This window comes from Temnothorax curvispinosus, unplaced genomic scaffold (genome assembly GCF_003070985.1).
Source record: "Temnothorax curvispinosus isolate PA1 unplaced genomic scaffold, ASM307098v1 QBEX01006643.1, whole genome shotgun sequence".
Classification (NCBI taxonomy): Eukaryota; Metazoa; Arthropoda; class Insecta; order Hymenoptera; family Formicidae; genus Temnothorax; species Temnothorax curvispinosus.
Genome location: NW_020216423.1, coordinates 183,514 through 195,483, shown reverse-complemented (window position 1 = coordinate 195,483; position 11,970 = coordinate 183,514). Strand labels below are relative to the sequence as shown.

The 11,970-nt window shown below is 33.7% G+C and overlaps 5 protein-coding genes across 6 annotated transcripts; 2 read left to right on the top strand and 3 right to left on the bottom strand.

Annotated features, from left to right (window-relative positions):
• Positions 1 to 625: 625 nt before the first annotated feature.
• On the bottom strand, positions 626 to 5,390 carry LOC112456066 (THAP domain-containing protein 1-like). Of its 2 annotated transcripts, XM_025018356.1 has the most exons (4): positions 5,025 to 5,390; positions 4,592 to 4,715; positions 4,305 to 4,516; positions 626 to 1,735 (listed from the first exon to the last, which is right to left on the bottom strand). In XM_025018356.1, the coding sequence occupies exons 2-4, from the start codon at positions 4,636 to 4,638 to the stop codon at positions 1,500 to 1,502; spliced, it is 495 nt and encodes a 164-aa protein (XP_024874124.1). In that variant the 5' UTR covers positions 4,639 to 4,715; positions 5,025 to 5,390; the 3' UTR covers positions 626 to 1,499. The 2 variants fall into 2 exon arrangements, with proteins under 2 accessions (XP_024874124.1, XP_024874122.1); XM_025018354.1 differs by lacking the exon at positions 4,592 to 4,715.
• Positions 1,940 to 4,309, top strand: LOC112456067. Its single transcript, XM_025018357.1, has 3 exons — positions 1,940 to 2,023; positions 3,580 to 3,759; positions 3,850 to 4,309. Exons 1-3 carry the CDS (start codon positions 2,005 to 2,007, stop codon positions 4,101 to 4,103), a joined length of 453 nt encoding a protein of 150 aa, XP_024874125.1. The 5' UTR covers positions 1,940 to 2,004; the 3' UTR covers positions 4,104 to 4,309.
• Positions 5,391 to 5,399: 9 nt separating the features above from the next.
• On the top strand, positions 5,400 to 7,536 carry LOC112456065 (transcription initiation factor TFIID subunit 9). The gene is made up of 3 exons (XM_025018353.1): positions 5,400 to 5,538; positions 5,627 to 6,076; positions 7,291 to 7,536. Exons 1-3 carry the CDS (start codon positions 5,400 to 5,402, stop codon positions 7,434 to 7,436), a joined length of 735 nt encoding a protein of 244 aa, XP_024874121.1. The 3' UTR covers positions 7,437 to 7,536.
• Positions 7,537 to 7,601: 65 nt separating this feature from the next.
• On the bottom strand, positions 7,602 to 9,386 carry LOC112456076 (cilia- and flagella-associated protein 20-like). The gene is made up of 4 exons (XM_025018379.1): positions 9,303 to 9,386; positions 8,924 to 9,115; positions 8,431 to 8,587; positions 7,602 to 8,056 (listed from the first exon to the last, which is right to left on the bottom strand). Exons 1-4 carry the CDS (start codon positions 9,384 to 9,386, stop codon positions 7,602 to 7,604), a joined length of 888 nt encoding a protein of 295 aa, XP_024874147.1.
• A 489-nt stretch (positions 9,387 to 9,875) lies between these two features.
• LOC112456073 lies at positions 9,876 to 11,143 on the bottom strand. The gene is made up of 2 exons (XM_025018376.1): positions 10,384 to 11,143; positions 9,876 to 10,119 (listed from the first exon to the last, which is right to left on the bottom strand). Exons 1-2 carry the CDS (start codon positions 10,731 to 10,733, stop codon positions 9,897 to 9,899), a joined length of 573 nt encoding a protein of 190 aa, XP_024874144.1. The 5' UTR covers positions 10,734 to 11,143; the 3' UTR covers positions 9,876 to 9,896.
• Between the last annotated feature and the right edge of the window lie 827 nt (positions 11,144 to 11,970).

Below are 11,970 nucleotides of genomic sequence, written 5' to 3'. Positions count from 1 at the left end.
CCGACGGGTGTGGTAAAGTTGAGCGGTCCAGCTGGTGGCTCAAGTTTTGCGACAGCCTCAAGTTCGGCTAGTGCTAGCGCGTCCAGTGGAACATTCCCCGAACAACAAAACTTTCCGAGCCAACCTTCCGTCTCCATTCCTTCTACATCAATAAACTACAGTCCTGCTGGCCCAACTGTGAGTTCTCCTTCTTCCACATCGGGATATCCCTCTGTGACACCAAGTTATCCCTCGGCTACCCCAGGATATCCGTCGGCAACACCAGGCTATCCTTCGTCTACGCCTTTATCTCCGTCGCCTACAGCAGGATATCGTTAGATCTGTGACTGGCTAGTTGAATACTCCTGAAGACTATTCGGTATACATCCCTCATTTATCTACTTCATTCACTAGGATAATATTTATATGTTATCCTATGCCAATTAAATTGTTGTAGTTTTATATAAATACCAACGCCAGTATCAATAATATAAGATAGGAGATATTTATATATACTAGCAGTTAACCATCGTAATACATGTCTAACATCATTAGATTAATAACAATAAGTTATGCTCAAGAAATTTGAGACATTTATTTGCAATTTACAACCAACTGACAAGAAAAATATCTTGACGTTATTCAATGAAGATATAAAACAAGAAAATTTTATTGTGAACATTCTATGTACATAGTTCGATTATAGTTCTTGAAAAACATATGAATTATCCACTCTTTACATTTTAAAACAAGGCAGGTGCATACTCAAAGAAAAAACTGAAATGTTGGAGAAGTGTGTAGTTGAAACGTACAAATCTTATAATTAGAATAATTTCAATTTCTGTATTCGAAAAATTTACCGCATTGATAAAGTAGTTTAATAATTTTACGCCGAAAAATCTTAATAAATTTAAATCTAAAAGGAAAGTCTTATGTAAAACAAATTAGTCGTATTTTAACATATATCTTTACAACTGACAAAACGTCAGTGATAGATCCATAATAAATATATACATATATATAAGCACAATATTTCTTTCTCGATCGTTGTAACAAATAAAGTAAATTTCAATGGCCTGTTTAAAAATACTTCCTTATAATACATTTTAACAATAAGTCAACTGAAATAATTCACATAAATATGACTAACATTATTAAACATTATTTAATCCTTCAATTACATACAATTATTTTCGGGAGAAATTAAATCATCTCAAAATCGTTTATATCAAAGATATCTTTAAAGCAGTTTCAGGCAGTCCCTCACAATTTTCTATAAACATCTAACAAACAAACGATTAATCAAATATATATTATTTCACAGTTATTGGCCGATTATATGCGAATACCCTAGCTAGCTGCTATCGTATTTCGCTATATATCCGAGGAAAATATTGAGATGATTTCATGTGTAATCGATCTATAAAGAATGTTCGGTGATAACATTTCTTATTCAATAAAAAACTACAAATCAACATAAGGACTCATTAGGGCCAGTGCATGAACATTACTGTAGCGTCTTACGCCTTACGTGAAAATATTGCGCTACGGCAATGTTCGTACGTCGACAGTGTAGGCGGCCGCGGCGCCGCGCTGCGCCGGCGAGCAACAATCGGACGTCGCCGGAGATTGGCCGTTGTCTCAGATCGCCTAGAGACCCCGAGGGTCTCTAAGATCGCCGGGCCAAGCGCGACCTCTAGACTACGCAACCCACGTTCGATCTGGCAATCTGGGTAGCGATCATGTAACTTTTTCCCTAGAGCAAAAACGTGAAAAGTGAAAAGTTTTATGTAACTATCTCTTTTACCTAAGGGAAAAGATACATAATCGATCCCCTGATGTCGACCGCAGGGCCCGCAGGCTCACCGTCACGAGATCGTTCAGGCCGTTGTTCTGGGTTCTTCGCTGCGACCTGCGTGACTATCGACGCCTGCAAAGTTTTCCGCTTCTGGTCACGAAACACTACGAATAGTTTACAACAAAATGCACGAGATACGTTGTGACCCATACGATTAATTATTACCAATGTCGATTAACTTTTCAAGTAAGCAAATTGATAACAGTCTGTCAACCAGATTAGTAAAAGATTTAATCAGACATGTCAATCAGAGTCCGACCGAAATATCTATTTTTTTTAAATTTCGGCCAAAATGGAAACCAAAAACCGAAACTTTCATGAGAATCCTAGATCTGATGGCCATCTGTATACGAGCGCACGCATTATATACAGTGTTCCATTTTAATTTACCCCCCTTTTCAAGTACTTTATTATTTTTAATCGTAGAAGAAAATGTTTCCTTCAAAATAAAAGTTGTTTGGTTTGAAGGGGAACACATGATTCAGATGATGTGAGTCATGTCGTAGCTAGATGTCATCGTTTTCAAGCATTTTCAAATAATTTCTTAAATGAAACTTGATGTTTTTCTTGAGATAAAAATTGTAGAACTTGCAGAGACGTTTTCAAACACTATAATAAAGCTGTCTTTTGTCAAAAATTTTCTGAGATGTTTTAAATTTTGTCATAATATTTTTAATATAAAATTAGAAATATCTCATAAAATATTTTCATGACTTTACTTTTATACGTAGAATAATGAAAAGAATCAATTGTTGTAAAAAAAAAAAAAAAACAGAAAGTTATTTTAAAAATGCGGTTGCATTTTGTAGGCTCATTTAATATTATTATTAATTGATTTCCTGTGTTATTAAATATGTATATAAACGAATAATCAATAATTTGGCTCTTGCTTTCGTACGAAAAGTTAACAGATAATAATGACCATCTCAATCATATAGCATCTCGAGATGTACTTGAGACAACCTTGACTATAAGATGATTGATATAATTATAAAGGATGACAATTAAAAATAACCTTCGTTTAACATCATCTAATATTTGTATAAGTATTTATTAGCTCTATTACTATCTTGATTGTAGTACGCTCTATTACTCTCTAATTGCTTGATGACGATATGTCTTTAAAAGAGATTGAAGAAAAAAAGAAAAGGAGAAACTTACCAATGTTTGAACGCAACTATAGTCGGGGATGCTGGAGCCGTCTGTTTTACCGGCATTTTTTGTCGGCACGTAGCGTCGTATTAATTTGACAGAATTAAAAATCCTTCTCCAGAATTGCAGTACATACATTAATGATTCGGGGGAACTCCGATTTTATATAGAAAACGAGAAAAAATTACGGAAGTACAGATTTCCTTATCCTACTTTTATCCCAATATGGCGTCTCGAGTTGCGGCGAGCTGTCAGCTCGTCACAAGATGTATTTCATATAAGAGATATACCATTGTACGAACGCAAAAACAAGTTCCCCCGAATTGCACAACAAGAAAAACATAAACCCTCCAAATCAAGATTTAGAAGCGTAATATAAAAGTATAATGTCGATGTGCATCGTGCGTATGTGTGCGTGCAATGTAGCGTGCTATCCTTGTCTATATCTTTGTCTATACAAGAACAGATATAGTCGATAACATAGAAAATGGTAATTTTGTCGGTTATACAGACGGCTCCAGCATCACCTGATAGAAAGAAATTATGATTGTAGTAATAAAAAGATAATTTTTAATTCTTGGATTCGGCAGAATTTCTTACATCTAAGAAAAATACTTTACCTTCAACTGAAAGCAACATTATAACAAACTCAGTACCACAGCATGAATTGCACAATGTGTTAACAATCAATCCAATTTCTGTTGACGAGGTAAGAAGAAAAAGCTCTCATGATGTTAGCGACATAACTATAAAGACACTTCACAATTCTGGTAAGGACTATTCAAGGATGAATGATAAACATGAGAAATAAAAAAATATATGAAATAAGAAATCATAACAAATCGTTGACAATTTTGCAGATGATGCAGGAACAGAATTAACGTCCATGCAATTCGACTCTACAACAGCATCTCCAGTTTGCAAATCCCAGCGAATTGTAAACCACGATCATCGATATGAAAGTTCTCCCACAACGCTACGTCGTAGATTATTTGTTTGTGAACAAACGTTGAAGGAAAAAGAAAAGATCATCAAATTGCAGAAAAGGAAACTTAATCGGCTGCAGAAAAAAGCATCGTCTTTCCGAGAGGTGATCGAGGAGCTTCGTACATAGATTAAAGATTTAATCTTTCTAATTATTTAAAAATTAGAAACTACAGAGGAGACGTTTCGCTGGCATTTATCTTTTCAAGTTTATATTTTTCTCAATGTTGTATTTTATATTTTTTTTATATTGCATGTTACGCAGTATCATCAGTTTCAAAACGTGAAAATTGAATAAAAATTATAATAAAATTATCAATGTTTAATTTACCTGGAGTTTCATACGGTAAACTATAGTCACTGGAAGTGAATATTGTTGGAATACTATTTTCCTTCAATGCCCAGTATTTCTCTTTTACTTTCCTCAAACAAAATGCTTCAAAGTGATTTGAACACAAACGACTTGTTTGAGCAGGCCTCCAGTTTAGCAGATTCATATTTCTCAACCATTTATTGAGAAGTTCTGCTTTTTCCAAGGGAAACCTATATAGAATAAATATCAATAAAATGTAAAGCTCTAGAACTAATGTCAAATAATACAACGTTTGGAGAATATACCTGAAGAATGAGTAAGGAGATTGATGCAAATATTTGCGCTTACACATTATACAGGCTGTCGGGGGATCTCCGAAACAAGTTGGAGCACTATTAAGCTTCAAGCGTATGTACTCTAAATCCAGATCTGTTAAAACAGTCCTCAGTAAAATGATTTGAACACAATAAGCTTTCATTGGTAGGTTTCCAACATTTTAATGGTATATTGTTAACCCATTGCTCCAATAAGAATTTATCTGATAAAGGAAACTTGTAAAAGATGAATCATACAGACTAGAACAAAATGTTAAATATTCGAATGACTAGTTTTCTTTAGCAATTAATCTATTCCATGAAATGTGAAAATAATTGACACTTATAGATCAACCCGAAAACTGCATAACCTGTAGTTGTTACATTTCGTAAATGCTGTGTATAGATTATTAAATTTACTTACTTATGATATGTTCGTCCACATCCTTTGTTTTGAACACTTTGGCAAAAACAACATCTCACCATTGTGAAGAAATAAATTATTCATAAAGCGGAGAGCACACACTTCTGCACAACGCATAATCAATTTCGATCCAATCGAATTCGCTATAATCTGTTAGGGGAAAATTTAGGGATTTGTTTCTGTCAGTTAGGGATTTATAGGGGATTGTGTATGTATGTATGTACAACGAAATGCATTAGGGAAACATCTTTGGATCGTCCTGGTCACCATGCATAAATATAACCTAAAAGATTTAGTTTTGCCACAGCGTCACACGCAATGATTGTGTGCATAGTTCACGGTGTTTTACAGTAACGGTTATTTTAATTTCACGAAATGTCGGAAAAAACGAAAAGTATGAGCCACGTAAAACATATTCCCAAAGATGCTCAAGTCATCATGTCAATCATGAAGGATATGGGGATAACAGATTACGAACCTAAGGTGATCAATCAGTTGTTGGAATTCACATATCGTAAGTTTTCTCTTTTATTTTAATAAATTTATTTCTCAATGTGTTTAACTTCTGAAATTTTATTTAATATAAAGGAATTTTCTCACAGGATATGTCACATGCATATTGGACGACAGCAAAGTATATGCCAACCACGCTAAAAAGAAGTTCATTGACCTGGATGATGTCAGACTGGCAGTAAAGATGCAGCTGGAGCGTTCGTTCACGAATCCACCACCCAGAGACGTTTTATTAGATGTGGCACGAACTAAAAACAACATTCCGCTACCTTTTGTTAAGCCAAGCAATGGCCTCAGACTACCACCGGATCGATATTGTTTAAACGCAACAAATTACAAACTTAGAAATGCGACGAAGAAAGTTGTACAAAAACCTGCGCATTCTTTGGTAGGCAATAATCAATCTGGTGGACAGCTGAGACCGAAAGTAGAAGGAAATAAGACTGGTGTGTCGATCGTTAAAAGGCCTGGCACACTTGCCACTGTGGCAAGAACACAAACCATTTCTATACCAAAACCTGTTTTGAAGTTCTCTACAGGTAATACATCGTTTATTTACCTAATTGAAATTTATTACATTTATTATAGGCGTTTACAGGGAGGAGACGAAAGGTAAGAAAAGGCATTTGTCTCCTCCCTGGAATCAGAAAAAATTAAGCATTTGCTTTTCCTTTTAATAAATAATTTTTTGTGCTAACTTTGCCGATCTCTAATCCATAGAAAAATACATTTTTTTCTGATAGAATTTTAGTTTTTTAATGCCTGCTTTACTCGAATTGAATTCATTTTGCCTGCTTTTTGAAAATTAAATAAAATCTCAGTTTTATTTATTATTTAATCAATGCCTGCTTTTGCTTTCTACAAATGAGATTGAAATAAATTGAGCGAATGAAAGAAGGGTGTCCCAGCGAAGTTGCTGAAACTAAATGCGTTCCTTCTCCCTCCAGGGGACCTATTATGGACTTGTTCGGCATGGATTCCGATCGGAATTGTTCAGTTATTTCCTAGATTTCTATTGTCTTTTCTAGGGAAAACGGAATAATTCCGATCGAAATCCATTCCGAACAAGTCCGTAATACGTGCCCAGGACTTAGGTAGATGTTCTATTGTCTGTAGTCTTGTACCTGGGACTTTACATATATATTAGTATGTGCAACATAAATTTCAAATTATAAGTATTTTACAAGAAAAACTATTTTTAATCGACAACATTTGACAATGTCGTGACAATTCGACCATTGGTTTTGGTCGGATTAATTGTCACGTTTCAACCATGGGTTTTGGTCTTTTCTAAATTAAGTATTTTAATTCTAGTATTTATATAAGTATTTTAATTCTAGGAATAACATTTTGAATCCTGCCCCTCCCTGGGAAAAATCTTGTGCACGCCCTTGATATTTATGTTAATTTCTTGCTAATGTATCACTTTATTCTATTGCTAATTTATCTACTTAATATAAAGTAACGTGTCCGTTTTCCTGTTTCTAACCTCAGCTCCATTCCGCCTATTCCAGTCCCATTTCTCCATACCATTCCGTATTTCCTTTAGAACTCCAACAAGTAAGATTCTAATATAAAATAAACACTGAAGTATATGCATAGTTACAGCTGGTATTATCAGAATATTTTCTTCACTTAACATTAAGTTAAAAAATTAAACTTAGTTATATTTAAAATTAAGTGTGATATTAAAAATTTTTTAATTATTTAAATTTCAAAATATGTAATCTATGTAATGTAAATATTTTTGCAGCAACAACAAGCACTACAGCGGTAAAGACGCAAGTAACGAAGCCAAAAATACAGATCACTTCCAATCAGACATTACCGACCGTAAAGATGGAGACCGACGAGTCATTGAAGAGAAAGCGAGAGGATGACGACTATGATGTGTCATAATCTTGATTCTGAAGACTTTTCCGTTTAATTATTCATATTCTTGAATTTTCTGTAATAATTATAATCTGTTCTTTGTTAAAATAATATGAAAAGAATATACAAAGCCTAAATAATAAAATACAAGATTTATAAAACACATATTTCTTGTTTGAAATTATATTTTATTTAATCAGCTTCATTTTCCGTGTAATCTTCTTCAAATTTTAATATATCTATAGCTTCTTCTTCGTTCTCATCTTCGTGAATAATGTCCGTAAGCTCGACTTCTTCGTCTTCGTCAAAAACCACAGTCTCTTCAACTTCAGCTTCTTCCTCCTCCTTTTCCTCTTCTTTTTCTTCTTTTTCTCTTTCTTGTTCTTCATCTTTCTTCACGATTATCTTTTCCGCTTCTTCCGGACGCATCTCTGGTATTGTTTCCTCGATTAAATCTAGTTCCTCCGTAATTGTTGGCGGCTCAATTGTCTTTTCTACTAACACTTCCGGTTCGATAATCGGTTCTTTCACGATGGACGGTACTTTTTCAAGTACCAGGCTGGGTTTTTTTGGCACATCTTCCTCTCTAACACACTTCTTCCGATGTACCGGGAAAAAGAGTTTAAAATCTTCCGGCATCTCGTCTTCTGAATAAAGTCTAAAAGAAACGTTTGCTTAACATTTAACTTCTCTTAAAAAGAAAGAGCATATCATTGATTGTTATAATTGTAGATTATTTAATATACTTAATAAATTTTTTCACATTGATCCACCATACCAAAAATTTAATAAAATTTATGGCATCTACTAAGAATTAAGTAAAATGAATTAAATAAATAACATATTTTATGATTCACCGCAGATAATCAATAAATTGACATGATACAAAATATAATCGTTAATTAATTAGAGAACTAATAATTAATCCATATATCAGATTCTTGCCTATTGGCGAAGTAAATTCGTCTGATTCTACAGTTGGCATGTATCTGCATTCTAGTGGTTTCGATGTAATTTGTGCCATACGCTCGTCGCGTAAAATCACACAGGTTGAATTGAATCTGATTCCATCCACCTGAAAGCCCGATGGGCATGGATGTGCAAAAGGGACGAACACGCGTCGTGCTCTGAAAATTGCTTACACGGAATCTCCTATGCATATTCTTATCGTCCAGTATCTATTTGACAGATCACAATATGTATTACAATATGTAAATTTAGGAAAAAATAAGATTTATTTAAAAAAAAGAAACTTAAAATAAGAGAAAAAGAAATAAGATATTTTACTTAATTGAGAAGAAAAATTGAAGGTTTTATTTAAATAAAAAAAATTAGAAATTTTATTTAAAGCACAAAATCTCTTATTTAGAAAAAAGAAAGGGATTCGATCTTATTTATTAAGATAAACGAGTATCTGCGTACTTGCACATTTACACTAAAATAGGACGGAAAATCTCGTTTAAGAAAGGAAATTAGAAGCCTTATTTATTAAGTACGTATTCGCATGGGCTTACTGTTATCTCGAACGTGAAATACTTCTTCATATTCTTGATAATGATGATAAGGAAGGGCAGCTTAATACCCAGCACCTTCTTCGGATCTGCCGGACAGTAAATATAAGTTGTAGCCACATTAGTCCCGGCTATTTCCAATGCCAACGATTTTATCTCTTCATCTGTGATTCTTCGTATATATCCATTTTTCACCTAAATAAATGTGTGTGGTGCAATACAATAAATTTCGACACTTTCAACTATTATGTTATTATTAGAAATATTATAACATTAATTTTTAATTAAGCCTTATAATTTGCGTTATTTTAGAAGGCTAGAAAACTATAAATAGCTGTACATCTTTTCATGATACTCTGTATTAAATGTGATAAAAACTAACATGCATGTCCCATAATTCCAAAGGAGCCGACCCGCAACTATACAAAATGGACAGAAATCCGCCCTGGTAAGTATTTCGAAACATTGCATATATTTATTTATAAAAATATTTTTTCTCGCTCAGTATCTTTACAGCTTGACAAATATCAATCTAGATTCTTTCCTTTGTTTTTCGAGTTTCCTCATTAATTGACAACGTCCCATCTTTGGGACAAAAATTGTAATTAAAAAACATATTTAATAAATAAATATTAATACCTTATTCTTCAAACTTTTTAAAAAGAGAGTATCTAATCTTCAACTATTAAAATTATTTAATATTTTTATAACACCGATCTAAGACTTTTATAAAACAAAAACAATCTAGATTTCTTAAATAATAGATTGTAAAATTTCTTCAAATGCAAAAGAATTTTAATTATTTAACAAGTAATAATTTAGGAGTAAATAATTAGAAATTTATTGACATAATTACAAGAGATAATTACAGTCAGATATTAAAATACAAAATTAGAAGAAGGGATAATTGAAAAATCATTAAGTAAGACGTATGAAAAAAATCTATTTCCATCAAAATTACACGCGAAGGATTTTCTTAAGGATCTCGAATGAGCTCGTTCAGTCGGCGTCTTTCTTTCTCTGTCAACGGATCCAGCACAATCAGCATCTTCGGCGACATACCGACGCTGAAGACGCGATCGATCCTTACACCATCGAGAGCAAACATTTGGCTCATGGCGAAATGCGCGATCTCGCGATTTAGCTGCCGAAATGACTGTTGCTTAATCCTTTGCACGCGATGCCTGCAGACCACATGGCTTAAAAAATAAAACAATTAATTCTGCAATTAATTGTAAACTATACTCGATATGCAATTAAACAAAGTTTATGAAAAGCTAATGATTTCTTTAAGGCTCTCGGTGAATTTTTCCAGAACATCTGATTTAATAAAATTAACGCTTTATTATAATAAATGTTATTATATTTATTTTGATATTAAAAAATGTATTTTTTAATATACCTATTTTTATCTAATAAATTTGCGTAATTTGCATAATTTAATTAATCTATTAAATTCTTACTACGGCAAGATTTTCAAACCGGTGTAGCTGGGATGAATCGAGACGTCACTTCGATATAATTCCGGAAATAGCTTCATATGCTTTGTGCGGTACTTGCGAAACACTGGTTTCCCTTCCACCTCTTTTGACAAATCCTTCGGCTCTTGAGGGTCTTCGGAAATCTCCAAGTTCTCATCTTCCAACGACGGATTATTATGTTTCTTATTCATTCTCGAAATCCAATATGTTATCTTCCTGCCACTTTTTAAAACAATTCGAAATATTGATCTTAATTCTATTACACGGATAAAAAATATTTTCACGCACTTTTTCCTGGTTCCAAAATTTCTCCAAATTAATCTGGATTGCATTAAATTAATCCATTGTTAAACTATAAGTTTTATTTAACGTAATGTTTAACGTTTAATGTTCCATAATGCCATATTTTTTTTCTGCACTTTCCTCACACATAGAAGACTTTTAGAAGATCACAGTATTTTTCGTAGAACCGTAATCTTTTCGCAACAAAAATTATTCTCGAGGCCACAAAATTTGGCAGATTTGTCAAATAGGCGACGAACTCAACGGACGATTCGAGGAAAGTTGGCCGATCCGTAACGAAGTGAGCGCCTGTGCCTCGTACGGATATCGATTTGGTTTCCAGGTGAATCAATAGAGAGATTCGACTTATTCTTATTCCGAGTCGTCGACGATGCGCCCACAGAGCACTGAACTCTTTATGCCAGACAATAAAGACGAGAGCGGCTCGTAAAATATTACAATGCCGGTTGAAATAGAAAGTAATCCGCCGCCGGTCGTCACTTTGTCGATCGCCAGATCTGATAATCGAGAATCCATAACTCCATATGATTAAAGTTAAAAAAGAATTCACGAATTTAAAGAACTATAATTGAGAAAGAGATTATCATAAGGAATTAAAAATTATAGCATTTTTTAAGAAGCTCCGTATGGATCGGATTCATCACTTCTTCGAATTTTGAGTTTCTAAAAAATTCAAAGTATAATTTAAAAAGTTAAAAGATTTAAAAATCTAAGGAACCCTACGGTCCAAGCAATTTAAGAATTGTTGAGGATTCGAGAATTCTGGAATTAAAAAATCGAGGATTAACTCTCGAGGTTATTCGAGACTTAATAATAAAAATTAATTGCGCGTTTTATATGGAAAAGCAATGTACTAGCAATTGTTTTCTCGCATTTCAATGCTTTTTTTAACGGGTCAGCATTTGACCCGGGTTCACCGTACTTATAGCGTTACCGAAGCATCCGCTCTCTCTCTCTCTGTACAAAGATTTATTTAATAATAAGCTACCACAATCCACAATTCAAGCAAGAAAAATTAAAAAACGTGAAGGTGCAGTTTTAAACTTCAGAATACAGTCTGATGTGGAAATTAAGCTCTTATTTAAGATATCTTTTATCAGTTAAGATCTCTGCAATCTCAATGGTTCTTTAGTGAATGCTCTTCGTGTCTTGCGCCAATTTTATCGGGAGGATCGCACGCGATGAGGGCAGCATTGTGGTCTCGACACTGCATACGCGTATGGGGTATGCGTTAATTAAATTCATGCCGTATTTTCTACGCAGACC